A 19546-nucleotide genomic window follows, 5' to 3' on the forward strand; every position below is an offset into this window, starting at 1 on the left:
TATCCGGATTTAAATTATTATTTTTGTTATATCGTTTTATAATACTTTTATTAAATAAATTTAGCGCTATTGAAAATTTCGATATTCCTATAGTAAATTATAAAAATAATTTTGGAAATATCTGCATTATTTTTATCCATATACTATACTGTACAAAGGACTGATTTAATGTCTTTACATGAAGTCCCGAATTTTTGCGGTAGTTAATCATAAAACTGTTTTATTTTTCAAGTTCAGTCTCTAAACAAGATATATCTTACATTCGACTGATTTATTACACGTTCTCCTCTTAACAGACGAATGAGCTTTGGGACAATTCTGTGCAAAAAGCGTATTAAAAAATGCAACAATGACCAAAATAAACATATCTACGGAATTCTTTTTTTACTCTAAATAACATTGCGAATGATTGTTGGGTTAATTTCTATAACTTACCTATGCAAATATTGAGTGAGCTATGAGCACTCCACCTTTCGCAACTTCTGGGCTGATGGATCTAATAAAAAATATGCTAAAGATCAAACCTTCCAATAAAAATATGCCAAAGACCGCATGGAAAATTTAAACTTTATTTACGACTGCGGTGTACATCTGAAACTAAGTTCTAATATTTATCTGCAAAAAATTACTTTCATGGTTCAGCCTTTCTTTACCATTCTGCCATTCATTAACCAGGCGTTTCTGCATAATATTTTTGTCACGTTTCATCTGTAGTAGAAACTTTCATTTCTTCTAAGTTTATCGAAATTGAGTGTTATCCGCAGTCAAAAAAACACATCTGTCTTACATAACCTACTTCCATTTGTACAACCGATCGAAAAAAGAATCTTGTCTTCGTCGTTTTTTCCACAATTTGCACGCTTTGTTTTCCCTCTTCGGAACAAATGTCCTTTGCTTAGATAGCCAGTAAAACCAGTTGGCCAACTGCATGTTTAGCACCTGTATCATAAATTGCATCAACTCTTCGCCCCATTTCCGAAAGTGTAAAGGAAAAAAATAAAATAAAAAAAAAAATAACTGGCACTTAATTTTCCATGAGAGGACACAAAAATCACTTGTTTTCCTTTACAGAAATAACTGAAGGAAAAGCAAATGCATGCCACACAGCATGGAATAGCTACAGATAAGAGAATCTTGTCTTGTAGATTTCATGGTTATAAATATTTTCTTCTTCCCTAATAACTCTCCGGCTAGAAACAATTCAGCATTTATCCTATTTCTAAACATTATCATATATTTTAGAGTAACGTATAACAGTTTAATTTTTATGAAGCGTATATTTTGACATTTTTGTGAAAGAAGGATGTATAGTGTACCTACGAAGTTTTAGGACTGAATATTTAAGATAAAAGAATAGTATTTGATTTTTGCTTTTCATTTTACATGCACTTTTTTGAAACTGTATGGTTGTCTTGACATGTTCATGGGGCTTATGAATGTTTTCATAGGAAACATTTGCTGAAATATTCTTAAATCTCTCATTACATTTTTCTAAATATCTGAAATTCATTCATAACGGTGCTTTTTAAGCATTAGGAAATAAGAAATAATTTACGGTTACCGTATCGGGCATACTTTTGTTTGCAATAAAACTGCCTCACGATATTGTACTGAGCGAAAAGAACTACTTCTCTCTATACTGAACGAAAATAATTACTTCTCTCTAGACCCATGGAGCTTACCAGCGGCCAAGCGGCAAAGTCACTGAACACTGGTAGTTCGACCCGGGATCGAATTCCGGCGAACGGGCTGGCTGCATGGTTGGCTTTCTAAATTTTCCCGGTGTGTAACGCGGATACGAGTCAGACTCCCTATAAGCAGAGAGCCGTCAAGTTCTTTTGCCTTACTCAAATAACTCAATCTAAGCTAGACTCATGAATGGTCGAATGGTTAAAATCCTTAAATCCTAGGAGCTCGACCCGGATTCCATACCAGGCGAACGGATTGACTACATGATCGGTTTTCGTATTGTACCCATGTGTAATGTGAATATGAGCTAAATTCTCTTAAGAAAATCCACCATGAGAGCAGCCCTTTCCCTAGGCAAATAGCCCTCGTGTACTTTGCCGTATTCGAATAAGCCTAACCGTTGCTCAGATGTGACTGCATAAATTCAAATAAGAAATCTCGTTTAAATTCTTTCTGTGAGCAGACGATATTGTAAGCAAGCATTGCTTATCCTTTAACTTTTACTTCCTGTATATATGTCTGTATATTTTGTTAAAAGTTCAAGAAAAATAATGATTTTTTTCGCAAAAGGACAAATACTCCAACAACGTTTTTCAAACAAAATTTCTAAATTTGAAATGAGGATTTTCAAAAAGATTCTTTCTCAGTGAGAATATAAACTAGTGTTACTAAAGAGAACTGTGCTCTGTGGTGAAGAAATGAACTCAGATTTGTAGATATACCGAGAATCGAGAAAAAAAATTGGAACTAAAACATGCAGTAGGATTCCAATCATAAATGAGCATTTCTCATAACTTTATCTCACCAGCACTTATAATTTAAACTTTTAACATAACATTTATATATTACCACATAACATCAACAAGCGACGTTATTCAAATTCTGCTTGCGTAGCTAAAATCAGTATACACGAAGATACACTTATTCTTTGATAATGTAAAAATAAACATTGCTATCCCGTGTCATAATGTTTGCTCACTAGCGTTGAACGGAATGTTAAAAAAAATTACGTACAAGCTTAAATATTGATTCTACATAAATGATGATATTTAAATATTGATCCTAGACATGTATTTCCAATTGCAAAATTTCTCGGGGGGGGGCGAGAAAAAAAATGAAAAGGGTCCAGATATTAACGGGTCGGGCAAAAAATGGCTTATCAGTAGAGATTTCAAAATGGTAAAGATGGTAAAGATGAAATAGCAAAATAATTTTATAGTATATATTATATTTTATACTAGATGAATATATATTTAGACTTACCTTGTAATATTAATATATAATGTAATTCTATTAAAAAAACTTGATGTTTTTTATTAGATGTATCATGAATTAAATGCTTTTTTTAATTAAACATCAATTCCATTAAACGATAAATAATAATAAAAATAATATTTTAAATTCATCTGTTGCTTTTAAATAGCTTAGTTTGTTAATCAGTAACAGACAGGTTCAATCTGAACTATACTATATCTTACATTTTGCCGAATGGGAGCAGATTCTATGAAAAGGCAAGCAATGTATTTACAGTGGACGACGCGATGTGTGTGTGATTATGGCAAAGCCTCGAGGGCTATCTGCCTAAGGGGAGGGATGCCTTCGTGGAGGACTTTCTAAGGGAAACTGGATCGTATACACGTTACACATGGGGAAAACCACGAAAACGCCCATGCAGCCAGCCCGTTCGCGGGATGCGAACCTTGGACCGAACTACCAGTGTTCAGCGACTTTACCGCTCGGCCGCTGGTGGGCCAGTGGACGACGCAAAATCGTGTTTCGAGATCGCTTGTCCTTTTGGGCTAAAAAAGAACATAATTTTATGAAAATACTTTTAGAGCTAAGGAAATGGATTCTGTAAATATTTATTTATTTTATTTTATTTTATTTTTTTTTTTAATTTTTAGTCCAAAGGTGCAATTAACTCCAGAGCGTGAGACTGCGTATCGGAAATTTTAAAGATAATTTAAATTTAAAATTATTTTGCTCAATTTAAAATTATTTTGCGATATTGCCGTTGAACTGAATTTTATGGTGTAAGTGCGAAGAACATGATATTTAATAAATAAAGGTAACACAAAATGTAAAAAAAAAAAAAAAAAAAAAAAAAAAAAAAAAAAAAAAAAAAGGCCCCTTTGGACGTAATTTAAAATTTGAAACCTTTCAGATTTTCTTTCTTTTTATTTGTTTATTTATTTATCTGTAGTCCCCGTAGCTAAAAGTATTTTGTTGTTTGCTGTTAGTTATTATAATGAAATAGCAAATCCATCGCTCTCTATACGCTATGGGGGGGGCAGATTTCATACCACTGACGCCGCATCGATGATGTATGATACTAGCTCAATTATGCCTGCAGAACTGAACCTGGAAAAAACTATTAAGAGTTCAGTGTTTTAACTTTTTAAGCTCGTGGGTCACAGATACTGGCAGATTATTTTCTCTGTTGTATTCATCACCAGATATATAGTTCATTGTGAAATTTTCATTTGAGATTTTTATGACAAATATGGAAATAATTTACTCAATATTACTGAGAGATTAAAACTCATTTTAATTGACTTAAGCGCGCATAGCCATCTGCTATAATCTTCGTGTCCAATTTAAGAACCCTTTCCTTCGAAAACCTCACAGGAGTCGCATTGAGCAAAATAAATAGTTTATAGACCCCGTTTATAGGGTGGGGTGGGAAGCAAATGACATCGGATATCTCGATGGTTTGAGGTTTCAAATGCGCGCGACAACTGGGCTGTTTTTTATCAAGTGTGTCAAAAGAAAACATGGGCCACATGTCTTTTGTTTCCACGCCCTCTAACGGCGACTTTGTGCACAGGTCACGTAGATTATTTCACTCGTATCAAGGCCATGACAACATTTCTTATATTTATTTAGTTTTTAGTTTCCTCAATTAGATCGATCAGGAAAATTGTTTATGAAGCGAAGAACTTTCAGGGAAAGTTATATTTTCGAGGCTGTGCTTAATTGTTGCTCTTATAGTTGGCTAATTAAGAGTAAATTTCTGCAACGATTTTGTGATTTATTAAATGAGATAATAGTTTTTCTCGAAGAGCAGGCTCAAGAATACGGAAATTTGTGGAATATGGCTTAGTGATTTAAAGTTTGTTTCAAAATTAAGTGGTTTAAATTTAAAATTGCAAGGAGAAAACAAAACTGTAGTTGAAATGATAAGTGGCATTTATGCATTCAAAACAAAATTTATTATGCTGATAGAACATTTTCAAAAAAAAAAAAAAAAAAAAAAAAAAAAACAACTTGAATCACTTGCCAGATATGGCCTTTCAACTATAAAAAACATAAAAATTGTTATTATAACTTTAAAACTATGTTACAGGTATTAAAAAGGGGATTTGAAGGCTATGCGATTAGACTTCGTGATTTTGCAAAAGTGAAAATTATTGTGCTGTCTCGGTTTTTTCGTTTTGAAGAGAATTTAAATGTGAAACATATTGCCCCTAACATCTCTGACAGGTTTAATAGTGAAAAACGATGGCAGGGAATGAAATTATAACTTTACAAACTGATCTAACTTTATAACCGAGAAAACTTGATGATTTTTTGGAAATGCAAGTAGGCATCCTACAACGCCGTAGATGCATTACTTGAAAGTACCGCGTTATGGGAGACACCAATTTAATACAAAAATTGTGGTTCGGTTCTAAAAAAAGAAAAAACGCCTTTTATTGTGTAAAATTTTCATTATTTTTAAAATTGATTTACATAAAACCATTTCTTAAAAAAATTAAATACAACATTATATAAAACTAAAAAGATTATGATTTCAAGTCAAAATCAAAAAGAAACATAATATTATGCTCACAAATTTATTCCTCGTTGTCACTTCTTATAGTTGTTGGAGAACGTTTGACTGCCCTTATTTCAAAATTCGTTTTCAAGTTCGACTTAACTTCCGGTAGGTTTAGGTTTTAAAACATCTGTCATGAGAGATTGTTTGCCCTTGCTTTGCAAATCTTTAAAAATTTCTTGATAAGCAGGTTTGAAGATTTCTTTTAAATATTTCCGCTCTCTCCGGCAGAGTATCTGTAAAGTACGATTCCATCTGTTTAGCCATGTCCGAGCATTTTTCTATGCTTTTCAGAGTGAAGTTTTTGGTTTCTTCATTGATAAGATCTTCAGAATTATCTTCAGTCGGTAATGCTTTGGATATAATTGTCACCAAATCTGCTTCGTTTATTTCCTCTTCTCCAACTAATTCTTAGAATATCATCAACAACTATTTCAGTGGGTTCATCGCCTCCTATTTCGTGTGCAAAGCTTACTATGTTATTATATTCAAGCTGAATTGACTCAACAGCATTTTCTTGACTGACCATTTCCGGTAATAAACCTTTCCAGGAAGCATTTGGATTTGACTGGCTCATTTCTTTTAGGAACAAGCCGATAATTTCTACAAAATTTTAAATTGTTTCCAAACTTCTCTCACTGAAATATCTGTAGAATCTAGTTTCTCCAAAATTCAGTTAAATGATTTACGGATATAATATGATTTAAAAGTTATTATGATTCCTTGATCCGCGTTGTAAGAAAATTTTTGCGTTTTACCAATCGCGTTGGAGCGAAAACGCGTTTTAGGAGACCTACCTGTATGTCAATCTATAAGGTATTCCGATATCACCAAACATAGTGAGTTTAGGATCTACATGATTATTAGAATCGGCTTTTCCCTATATAAAGCTCATGAAGACTCATCGTTCCCTACTTATTGATCTCCCTCCTGGAGATTCGTTATTATTATCTTTGTCCAGATACACACCAAATTATGAGCGCTTGGTTGGAGACATACAAACGCAAATTTCCCGTTAACGATAAGATAAAATTTAATCGGTATTCTTTTCTGTGGCTACTTATGAATTAATAAGTATTATTAATAAAATATGCTGGTTTAACCCCTTCTCCAGTGTCTGGAACGCAAGATACAAGTCTGCGTAAGTTAAGTTGCAAGATTTTGTAGGTAAATCGCAGGGTAAATTTAAGAAAAACGTCGGTAATATGTATGCAGAAGTTGGCCACGCTATACTAAATTTGCTTCTCGAAGAAATCGTTAAAATATGTTACAAATTGCAACAAACGTCATTTAAACAACTGCTTAGAAATATATCATCAACCAGTGTCTACCAAACTACATCTAAATTACTTGTTCGATAAACTGTAACTACAAAAATCACTGGTGATGTTATAGAAGAAATTTTTTTTGGAGTGGCGCGTCTGTTTATTTTTGCCAACATCTCAACCAGGGTTTTGTACTATTTTCTTCTTTTTGCTAAGGATGATATTATCATGCAGCTGTTCAGTTAGAAGAAGTGAGTCGTTTGAATACATGGTGCATGAGACCCCCAACTCAGCCCAGCAATATATTGCGTACGAAATGCATTGTTGTAATGGCTATAGCCTATTTTTTAAAATACTTTCAGACACTGCATAACTTCATCCATTAACAATAAACATAGCATCAGAAATCTGTTATGAGGATTAAATAGAATTTCTGATAAAATTTATAAACTTATATGGATAAGGAATGAAAGTCAAGGGCCTTGATTAACAGGAAATTGTAAGGTTTGTACTTTACACTACTTAACCTTCAGCTCAGTGGCGTAGCGAGGGGGGCAAGAGGGTATATGATGCGAGGGGGAGCAAAGGGGTGTATGATTTTCATCAAATCACTGTGTATTTTTCGGGGAGGGGGGCGCCAAAAAGGTATTTTGCCCCTGGCGCCAGTTATGCTCGCTGTTCCACTGCTTCAGCCATTTCTGGCTTACTTCGATGCCGTAGAATTTAACTTTAGACAATATATATATATATATTAGTAATCAATATTCTATCATATTTAAAACGTAACCTATTTACAAAGTAAATAACGCCTGCTTTATTCACAAGTAAACATATCTGCAACCACAAAAACAGTAAATAGATATTTTAGTAACAAATCCATAACTTCGTAGCCTGACGGAATAAATTAACTACTTTATTGTTACCAGATTCTTGGCTTCCAAAACCCAAAAATTTTACCAAAAAATTCGGTGATTCGCCATTTGGATCTGCTTATCCGTTAAACTAAACTTCAAAGAAAACCGCTGAATACGACACCTGTTCAGCTGCGTGAATAGCAGACTTAATAATAAGCCAACTATAATCCGTTATATATTTTAAGAACTCTGAGCTTTCATTCATTCTCTCACAGTATGCACACTCCAGAAGTCAGCGATGTGACTCAGAAAAATGAGAAACTGAAGGGAAAGAATAACTTGGAAATTGACCTGGGCAGTAGATAGTAAATTTTGCAAGGTTTCTATGTTACATAAACAAATCGATGTAAAGAAATAAAATTTCTGCTTGATACAGCAATGCTAATTATTGTTAGATTATTGAAACTATAATAAAACTAATAGCATTAAAATACTGAAAACTGTATTAATAATAATCTCTCTTTGATTGTAAAATGAAATGTCATTGTAAGCATCGTATAAAAAAAAATCATTATTATATAGCGATTAGTTTTGGATAAATAAATATATAAAAGAAACTACCTATTTTTGAAAAAAAAAAAAAAAAAGTATATCCTGTTATACTTCATTTATAAGGAATTGTTGACTGCACTTAATACATTTACACATTTATGGGTCACCCAAACGCATTAACGCATACCATAAAGTTGAACCCGGCGTACTGAGAACTTGATATTTTATATTAATACACGCGTCATACATCAAAAGACCTTTTGATTTTACAAATTAAACATATACTCCGTTACTTCCTCCTGCGTTGTATACTTACTTATTCAACACTTTGCAGTCTTGCTATTGTCAGTATCCATGCATTTGTCCAGAAGACGGATCCATTTTTCATAATTTTCAAAATCCAGATTGGAGCTTCAGAAATCAACCTGGTTCAAGTTCTAGCTTATTTTTCCTGACCTGCCTTTAACTGATTGTAGTCTTTCTTGAAAATTAAAGCTAGGGACAGAATATCAAGGATTGCGGGATAGCTGAAGTAAGGCGAAATTTGCCAGTGTTGCGAACAGTGGCTCCATTGTTCCATTTTCTTAAGAAATGCATCGAAACCAGCTATAACTATACTGCTTGTAAAAAATTAAAGGATGTTGAAAAATATATACTTATTTGAAAATGATTTAAATCAATTTATGCAAAACATTCATTTAACATAAATTACCATATTTTCCATTTGATTAATATCAAAATATTGCATCTGAAGTCAAATTTTTGGAAACTTAAAAATGATGTTTCTCTGCTGTTTTGCAGCAAATCTTTCTTTAATATGGTAGATGGTCACCTGTAACGAAAATGCAAACTTCACATCTTGATTTCATAAAATTTACCAAACTATTGATTAAATCTTGCAGAAATTGCATGCCACTCTTTCAAAAGTACTCTTTTCAAATCCTGGAGAATCTCAGAATACATTTGGCGCTCTGTAATTCAGTAGTCTCAGGCTTCCCACCCATGCTTAGTCGAGTTCAGATCTGGTGAGTAAGCTCGAATGGATTATTCGAGTTAGAGACGTTCGACGCTGGCGAGCGCTATCATTCATCAGGAAAAAAATCTGGCCTAAGAGCCCTCCTAAACGGCTTTACATGGAGTTTCAAGACTTCGTTTACATATCTGTGACCGGCTGTAAATTCTTAAAAGAAAGATGGACAGCTAAATTACTTCTGAAAATTTATACGAATTCTTAGAGGTCCTCACATACGTGCAAGTTATAAAAGTATCTCTTCTTTACATAATTTTTACTGTCTGCATTTTTATAGACAATCCGTTTTTAAGTGGTATACCATTTCTAGTACTAGACATGTTCAAATAATTGCTATATTTATATTTAGATAAATGATTCAATTTTTTTTATATATATTTACAGGCGAGAAGCCGTACAGATGTTCATGGGATAAATGCGACTGGCGCTTTGCTCGTTCCGACGAATTGACACGACATTTCCGGAAACATACGGGCGCGAAGCCTTTTAAGTGCAAAGTGTGCGACCGCTCCTTTGCCCGCTCTGACCACTTAGCGTTGCACATGAAGCGACATCTGCCGAAGATCAAGTGAACTAATTAATGGGACTATGAAAGAATTTTATTTGAAAGTTTGATTCTGAGGATCTCTTCTTTGACATTTATCCGGCTGATGGTATGTCTTTTTGAACATACTAGCCCGATTTTACTTTAATGGAGTGGCCTACACCCACCTGTGACATGCCGTGCATTGATTGGGGCTTTGGTGATCGAACGGGTGATGGACTTCTTTCTCTGAACAGTATTGGAGACTTGAAACTTGAAGCTGTCTCTGGACTTCTCTTTTTTTTTTATTGTAAATATAATATGTATGTATTTTGTCACAGTATGCTTAATAAATGTACAGATATGATCAATCAAATGGGGGAAAACATGAGGCTAGGCTAAATGTTCTGGTAAGTTAAATAGCTTGCAAACTACGGGCATTCAAATTTTGCGTGTAAAGTATATCATGTTAAAAATCCACTAATACATTTGTGCCACACATATGCTAAATGAAAAAAAAAAATTGTATAATTTACTTTTACAAAGAAATATGAAAGCCTTCAGTGGTATGGTAAGCAACTTTTAAAGAAAAAGTAACAAAATGACAATGAATGAGGGGCTGTCCATATATAATGTAATCATGTTTAGTTGGATATAGAACCGATCTCCATCCCTCTCTTGATAAACCCCCATGTACTTTATCAAGTACTCAATCCAGTCCAAAAATGTGACTGAAAAGAAATATAATTGCTTTTTTTTTTGGTTTATTAATATTTTTTTTTTTTCTATCTTTCTTTCTTAATTTCTGATCAGTTTCTGCGGAAATTTATGATAATAATTATTGATTTCATTTTTAAAAGATCGTAATTACTTAAAATATAATAATAATGTTATGTAATAACTTTGCAGATCTGAATTATTTTTATTAATATTATGTTTTTTTTAATATATATAAATTTTGCCAGTAATTTGCCAAATAGTTTAAATTTTCCCCCCTCCCAAACTGTTATTTCTATTATATTTTTAGCTGTGGTTGAGAAATATAGTTTTAATCAGAATCTTCTGACGCCCCCCTCCTCCCAGAATGCTTCACAGCCAGGGATGTTTTAATTAACATCAGGAGTAAAGTTAATTTTTAATAACATTTTTAATATTTAAAAATTTTTACTTTTGTTTTGTTTTTAATCATAAAACTTAAAAAAGAAAAAGAAAGAAAAATGAACTCTCAGTAACGTATCAAAAAGAATTATTATTTTTCCTTGTATTACGTTAGAAATGCAGCCAATCATAAAGCGTGGCAGACAAAATAATATGAGAAAACAAATAGGATTTGTTAGTTTTGGCAAAATCCCTTGTATAAGCTTTCATAGGTGCCATCATATAAATATTTACTTACATGCATTGATATTGTACTTTTCATTAATGTTCGTATTTTTATTTTGTTTTCAATATTGGTTTATTTTCAATTAAGTTTGGTCTTATTTCTTATGAACCTATGTATATCTAATCCAAACTATAAAGATTGGACTGGATATAAACACATATATATATAAAATTTTTTAATTTAAGCAAAATTTTAATGATTCTAATTCCCAGAATGTGCCATTATTACTTCCTAGGTATCATAAATGTAGATACACTTCTTTTGTATATACATTACTGTTATTTAATTTTTGGTAATTAAATAAGACGTATAAGTTTGTAAGTTAAGTACCTTATAAGTTTTGTACATTACTGTGCTTATATGGTGACTAACATTTTTGAAAAAAAAAGTTTAATGTAAATCTATGCCAAATATTTCTTGTTGATTTATAGCTGTAAAATTCTATAATATTCAGTGTCAAACGATTTAAAAGTGTGCCAAATGATGTACAAAAAAATTGTTAATGATTTTCAGAAATTTGCTCAGTGATTTAAAAAAAAAGAGTCAGTGATTGGGAGCTAGGCCAGTGCAACGAAAATAAACAAAACTTAATCATAAAACGCATGATAATAGTTCAGATATATTAGCCTTGAAGTATTGGGTAGATAAAAGTTTCATTTCGTCGTACGTTTGATGGTATTTTTTCTGTATGTAATGACCAAATCATTGATAATTTCTCATATAAATCTGGCTTTCGGCATATTGCTTGAGCTTCTTTGGTAAACTGTCTTTCAATAATTAAATCCCTACAAAGCTGATATATAATTTTCACACTTTACATGAAATATTATTCCAAGATTATAATCCGTGCAAAACTGATCTATAATTTCCTAGCTCGTAGATGGTAGCTACGAGAATCGTCTATATGACTTCCCATTTATCTAATCTTTTCACTAGGTAAAACTTGTTTTACTCAAAAGATTTTATCCTTATTGTAAAACCTTTGCTTTTACCAATGTCCAGTCCGCGATCTCTTGAAGTATCAAACTGAATCATTGCTAAATTTTTTAAACTTCTTCATCTTCATTATGGATTTACCAAGCAATCACTAATACTTAAAAATAGCTTCAAATATTCTCTATATAAATGAAGAAAAAATGAAATCCATCTTCATTATGGATTTACCAAGCAATCACTAATACTTAAAAATAGCTTCAAATATTCTCTATATAAATGAAGAAAGAAATGAAATTTATATTTCTGAAACATAATTTATAATTTTCTATCGGTGAAAGTTATAATTAAACGACTTTTCGTTTCGTAATGGCTGTAATATGTATACACCAGAATAATTGTAACTTTAACTGAGGATAAATGATAAGGCTAGAAGTGAATATTTATTAATTTATTCTATAATGTATTATAGAGAAAGCTTATCAAATCATTATAAAATTTTGTGGCCAACTGCTTAAGATTATCTAGAATATGCTAGAAAAATATTACACTATCCTACGTAAACGATCAAATTCATGGTGCTATGAATTTTTATTGTGAATATTTTGTATTGTATGCAGTAATTTTGCAATAAATTAAGTTTGTACATATAAAGTGATAATGATGAATCATTTCAGATGGTTATGGCATTGTGTACAAACCTTTACATGTGATAGAAATGTGTTTAATATTTTATAATTATTGTACCAGTTTTGTACTCAATTTTATTTTAAAGCACACAATAAAATATATTATTTTTCAACTGGCTTTTTTTTCTATTTTTCTTCCATGGCTAAACTCAAAATGACAATTTTTTGTCTTCGCAAACATTAATGATTTTACAGTAATTACTATTTATTTGATATACTTGTCGATGCCTTATGAAGATTACAATATTCAAATTTTCAGAATGGAGGTGAAATATTAAATTCTTGGAATAATTATTATCAGAACCATGAATACAGATTTTAATTCCTTGAGCAGATCACAAAGTTTCATCCTCTAAGTGCACTTTTTATTATCTTCACGCCAGTACTTAGAATATTACACTATTTTAGAATTGTGTACAAACCTTTACATGTGATAGAAATGTGTTTAATATTTTATAATTATTGTACCAGTTTTGTACTCAATTTTATTTTAAAGCACACAATAAAATATATTATTTTTCAACTGGCTTTTTTTTCTATTTTTCTTCCATGGCTAAACTCAAAATGACAATTTTTTGTCTTCGCAAACATTAATGATTTTACAGTAATTACTATTTATTTGATATACTTGTCGATGCCTTATGAAGATTACAATATTCAAATTTTCAGAATGGAGGTGAAATATTAAATTCTTGGAATAATTATTATTATCAGAACCATGAATACAGATTTTAATTCCTTGAGCAGATCACAAAGTTTCATCCTCTAAGTGCATTTTTTATTATCTTCACGCCAGTACTTAGAATATTACACTATTTTAGAATTTTTTATTTTCTATTATATTTCACCCGAGGCAAGGGCGCACCTGCTCCTCCTTTGGTACTTCTATAATACAGTGATTGGCAAAAATTTCAAATACGGAACATACAGAATTTCCTTTTTTATTTCATTTCAAAGTCGACTATCAGATTTCCCCATCGGATGTTGTTTCTAAGTAACGTTTTTTTTTATTTTCAGTAAACTGTATGATTATTGCATATATGTATAGCTAATGAAACAGTACACTACAGCTAAGGAAAGACCTGGCTCCAGTATTTTTGGCATCCTAAGAGATAAGTACAGTTGGCTATTAGGATCTGGTTTTCATGGCTATTATAAAATGTAACTAAATCCACTTAAGTATTGTACTTTGTGAACTCTCGCACAGACGTGAAGATGAACACAACCAGGGAAAAGGTGTAACAGCCCTTTTATTGATCACACACTTTTGAACAGATGGCACGGACTTACTTGCTTACAAACAAAACACCAACCGCGCGGTGAGACCTCAAAAGGTAATGCAACACTAAATAAAAAGGTAAAGAGTAGTGCGAGACTACATAATGCAATATAAACAAGCAGGTTGACTCAAAAAACCTACACCTAGATGATACTAACTCGAGGCAAAAATGCGTAGCTTCTATTAACAGTATACACTAAGACCCCGCTTAACGCGGGGGGATACGTTCCATCAAAGTAGAGTGTAATGCGAAACAGCGCTAAACGAGGCTATCTTAACATGTAAATAATGGGGTTAGGAGAAGATAAGTAGAAAATTGGTTAATTATTAAATTTAATAATGTTTTTTAATAAAAATAAAACCAAACATTCATTTCTTACAAAAATAAAACAATATAAACGAATATACTTATAAAAACAAATAAAATTCTCAGTCAGATTATTCAGTCTATTCTGTGTTTCCAATTTTCTGATTTTTTGTCAAGAAGGCATTATAATAGTTTGGCTTAGTGGCATATTGCGCTCAATTTCGTCGTCAATCCATACAGACAGTCGTTTTCCCATTTCCTCTATAATGTTATTTCTAGAACAGTTAATTCTAGTTGCAGAGCTTGATGTAGCTGCAGTTGCCGATGACAGTATTTTTTCTTTATTCTTAAGAATTGTCCTTAGTGTTGAAGTTGCCAAATTCAATGCAGCACTAATTTAAGATTGAATAATCTTCTAATCACTAATCACTAATCTAATCTTCTAATCACTTGCATTTTAGTTTCCAGTGAAATGCTTTTTCTGGTTGCTTTCTTTTCTTGTTTTTTATTATAACCCATGATAAAAACTAAAGATCATAATATTTGTCACTGTATTAATCGTTATAGTATTATATAAATTTATGCTTACAATAAGGTCAACAAATGTTTCAAATGATAAAAATGTGTCCGTAATGCACCGTACCAAGCAAGAAACGCAACTACACTGTTTCGGATATGTTATTTGGAAACCTAGCGCTGCGCACAATTTCGGGGAATCCCCGTAGTGCTGCGAGCAATTTCGAGGAATCCCCGGGTTGAAAAAAAAAAGAGCGCTAAACTGAAACAGCGTTAAGCGGGGTCTTACTGTACTCACTATAGAAAAATTGCGCTCTGTCTAACTTTTTCACTCCAACAGTTTAAATACTCTTTCACACTATTTTATTTACATCCTGGCAAGGAAACGCGAAGTGAAATAAGAGAATTCAGGAAAGGCTCACAAAATAAAATAATTGTAGTAAAATTAAAGCAAAATCCTACAGGCTTCTCAAACGAATGAAATGTATTAATAATTGAAAATGAAATACATTTTAGGCCTCATTCGTGAGAACAACGTAACCGATTTCTAGGCGGCTGCCTATGTCACATTCGCTCGATGAGAATCGTTTGTGGTTAGTAGTAGTTAACTTCGAAAAAAGTCCTAGTCAGTTTCATTTGATGTTTCATGCTTTTGGTACATCCCTTTTCACAGTCTAACGATTAGTATTCTCTACGTTTGCTTCATAATGCATTTTCCTCACTCGTAAAACAGCTTTTAAGTTCTTAGGAAAAAAATATAGCTAGAAATGCAGGTAATGAATCTTAGACTCCAGGTTACATATAACTACCTTGCAAATTTTCAAAAGCTCATTTATTTGTTCTTTACAAAATTCTAGCTTTAAAACGCTCGTTGCTACGCTTTTAAAGGGCAGATCATTCCCCAATCAAGCAACATCCAAGACATCTACTGATTGCTAAACACGAAGACGTAGGAAAACTTCTAAAGGACATTCAAGAAAGAGACGTTATCGAGCCTTCAGCCAGTCCTTGGTGCTCCCCCATTGTTCTGGTCAGAAAGGAAGACGGTTCAACTAGATTATGCGTTGGCAATCGCTGGTTGAACGAGGTTGCGAAGAAAGACAGCTACCTTCTTCCTAGTAGAACTAATGATATTCTGTGCACTCTTTCTGGAAACAAGTGGTTTTCGACACTTCATTTAAAGAGTGGATATTGGCAGGTTGAGATACACCGGGATGACCTGGAATTTGCTACCAGAAAAGGAATTTGTCACTTTAATGTGATGCCCTTTGGTTTATAATGCACCGGAAAGATTCGAACTCCTCATGGAGGCCGTGTTACGAGATTTTTCTACGATGCCTGTCTGATATACCTTGATAACATCATCATCATCGGGGAGAGTTTTGAAGAACATTTAGAAAATATTAGAAAGGTGCTTCAGAATTTGGAGGAAGCCAGTCTAAAACTAAGTCCCGCTAAATGTACATTGTTGTAAGTTATTTTGGACATGTCATCTTTGCCGAATGTGTGAGTACGAGTCCAGAAAAAGTAACAGCAGTTAAAGACCGGAGATTCCCCGAAAATGTCCATCAGCTGAGAAGTTTTTTGGGGTTTTGCACCTATTGTGCGAAATTTGTGAAGAACTTTTCTTCCATTGCAATACCCCTTCATAAAATGACAGAGAGCAAGCAAACATTTCTGTGGACAAAAGAATATGTGGATGGATTTAACAAACTGAAGGAAGCTTTAACATCCACGACCATCCTGACGCATCCTCAGCTGGACAAATAATTTATTCTTGACCCTAATGTGAGCAATGAGAGTATCGGTGCTGCTTTGACCCAAGAAATAAACGTTGAAGAATGTGTCGAGGCATACTTGACCAAGTGTCTACCTAAGCTGGAGAGGAATTACTATGTCACAACTTGACGACAGAGTAGACAGATAGAGACCAGATATGACACGATAGCTACAGAACACCGATTAACGAAGGTGACAAGGTGTGGTTATGTGATCCGATTCGATAGGAAGGACTTTCTCCTAAACTATAGTTACCTTGGGACTCTCCTTACACAGTCCTAAATGGGCTGAACGACAACTTAGTATGTATATTTGTATGTAAATCTGTAAATTTATGCCTTTATTTATGGGTTTTGTATTTGACTTTTTTAGACATTTATTGAAATTATTGTTTTAGGATTGTACCGCTAAATTTACCTTAATTTTAAGTATGGCTTCCTGTCCAGGAAATGTACTGCACGGAATGTGCAGTTCTTGGGAAGACGGCCATGTTACGAATTTTGTACATATGTAAATAACTTTAGTGGAAGTTATAGTATGTGAAATTTTAGTATTTTTTTTATAGTATAACATGAAAATCTAAAGAAGTTGTGTTAAAAATTTTAACAGCAAAAAACGAAAAGAATGGAAGAAATACAACTACTAAGCAAACAATGATAAAAGAAAAATTTATCAGGAATGGTATACAATAAATTTCTTACAGTGGTTCGCATTTGGTTTTGGACAGTTGCATGTTTGAATTTTATTTGCACATTATATTATATTGTCACGAATTTTATATATATATATAAAATATATTTGTAATAATCTTAAGAGGCGATACTTTAGCGGAAAAGTAAGAATACAGGGGCAAGTCTATTTTACATTGAGTAAATGGCTATCTCGGTAAATGGCGAGATATAGCCAAGGTGGCAATGGTTTTGCGACTAATTTTTGTCTCCAAATTTGGTGAGAAACTGCCACACTTGACGACTATTTGGTGATATTTTCGTCCGGTCCATATACTATAACTGTATTGGGTATTGTAGTTGAATAAAAGTAATTGATGTTAATCTTGCTAATTTTGTATGTAGCTGTAACCGTATCCGGCCCTCATCTGGGTGCCAGTGGGCTTTGAGAAGTGGAAGGTACTAGAAATCTCTCTGCGTCCGACCGGAAGAAAACTATGTATGACAAGGGACAGCATCAGTTTCTCAGTAGCAGTTGTTAGTTCAGAGCTGAATTCGGAGTAGTAAGATATACGTGAGCGCTTCATCATTTAGATGCGTTGTGTTTAACGTCCTTAGTTTGGAGTGTAATTACTAATTGTACTCTGTGACGCTGTGTGTACGAGTATTTTTGCGGATAGTTTCAGAGCTGTGAAGTGGTTCTTTTGGTAAAATACATTTTATCAAGCTATCAAATATGTGTACATTCAGTTTGTTACGAACCCGGACGTAGGCAACAACATTAGACGCTTTCGCCAATAAAAATGTCTTTTAATTTGTTAACTGAGGATTGCCTAATTTGAGTTTTATCTTGCATAAGCATTTAAATTTTAGAATTTCGAGTCCAATTGATGGATGAAATATAATGTGCATTTATCACAAAATCAGAGGAAAGATGCTAATGAAGTCATAATCTTTGTAGTTAACTTTTCTTTAGCAATTCATATTTTTAGTTAAAAGCTTTCTTTCAGTATTGCCTGTTTTAATTAAAAGCCAAGCATTTTACTTATCAATTATGCAGGAGATATCTTCTGTTAAAGTAGACTGCACCTTATGAGAGTTTTAGCAAATGCATTCGAGAAAAGGAAAATTGATTCTGGATTTAAAATTTTCAGAGATGCTTCAACCACCTAATTTTTTTATTAATGAAGTTATCCAGAGCATGCACTGTTTGATAGGTAAAGAGAGCATCCCTATTTTGAAAGCAAATGAAAACAACTGATGCTGTACGACGAAATACGGTAGAAGATATTACTATTTCTGGAACTCAGCGTGAATTGATCCTATGAACTGATTAAAACGCATTAATAATTACTGGCCAATAAGCTTTCTTTCATAGTGTATCAAAATTCTGGCAGTTACCTAGGTAAATTATTTGACAGTCGTATTTATAATCAGATGATATAAAGCAAATGGGAGAATCTGAAACATTTCTTGAGCATATTTTTACTAGTACATATTCTGGAAAAAGGTTGTTAAGAAGACACCTCATTTACACCAGGTGATTGCTAGAGGCATAGCAATCAGCACTAAAAATTCGCTAATTAAAAAATGTATATCCTGCTAATTTTAAAGTTTAGCCCTTAAAGAGAGAGCAGAGACAGGCAATGCTATACGTCTAGGAATTTGGATGTATAGTATGAATATGAGGAGTCACCTCAACGTTCTAAATTATAAGAAACTAGTATATTTTACGTTTTCTGAAAAATATAAACACACTTCTATTTTTTAAAATGGAAACACCATGAAAGAAATACGCGAATAATTTTCTGAAACTTACAGAAAATACAAATGATTAGAATTTCTGACTGTGCAGCTTCCCCTGGGATATCGTGTAAGCAGTATAAATAGAGGACCGTAGCGGAATACTAAAAATAATAGGAAATATCACATTCTATTTTGAAATTCGTAGTTATCGGAGGTTATTTTAATTCCACACATGTCAAATGAATTTGTAACCACTCAAATGAAAATGGCTAAGTAATTCATATTTATGTAGAAAATAACCCTATTTACACGTTTGTTCCAGGGAAAGCTACGAATCATCTCATCATCCTGGACAGGAAACACGGCGTTTTGGACTTATCTTATTTCTTACAACTATCAATATTCTGATAACTCTCGAAGTGATCACGGACTTAAATTCAAATCACGTGCCAGTACTCGCTAGTATCACAAATTATTATCGTTTTCAGCGCTGTAGTACTTTGTTGCTGACGCCT

At 32.9% G+C, this 19546-nt stretch overlaps 1 protein-coding gene across 1 annotated transcript in view; it reads left to right on the forward strand.

The window, feature by feature from the left end:
- The window catches only part of LOC118200833 (Krueppel-like factor 5), a 93117-nt gene extending 80268 nt beyond the window's left edge, over positions 1-12849 (forward strand). Inside the window, exon 4 of the mRNA XM_035372806.2 lies at positions 9592-12849. Within this exon, the coding sequence (XP_035228697.1) occupies positions 9592-9779 (188 nt within the window). The 3' untranslated portion in view covers positions 9780-12849. The remainder of the gene's footprint in view (positions 1-9591) is intronic.
- The last annotated feature ends 6697 nt before the right edge of the window (positions 12850-19546 follow it).

Source organism: Stegodyphus dumicola, chromosome 6, assembly GCF_044657685.1.
Source record: "Stegodyphus dumicola isolate Sdum_Otavi_A_Nest chromosome 6, ASM4465768v1".
In the NCBI taxonomy this organism is placed as follows: domain Eukaryota; kingdom Metazoa; phylum Arthropoda; class Arachnida; order Araneae; family Eresidae; genus Stegodyphus; species Stegodyphus dumicola.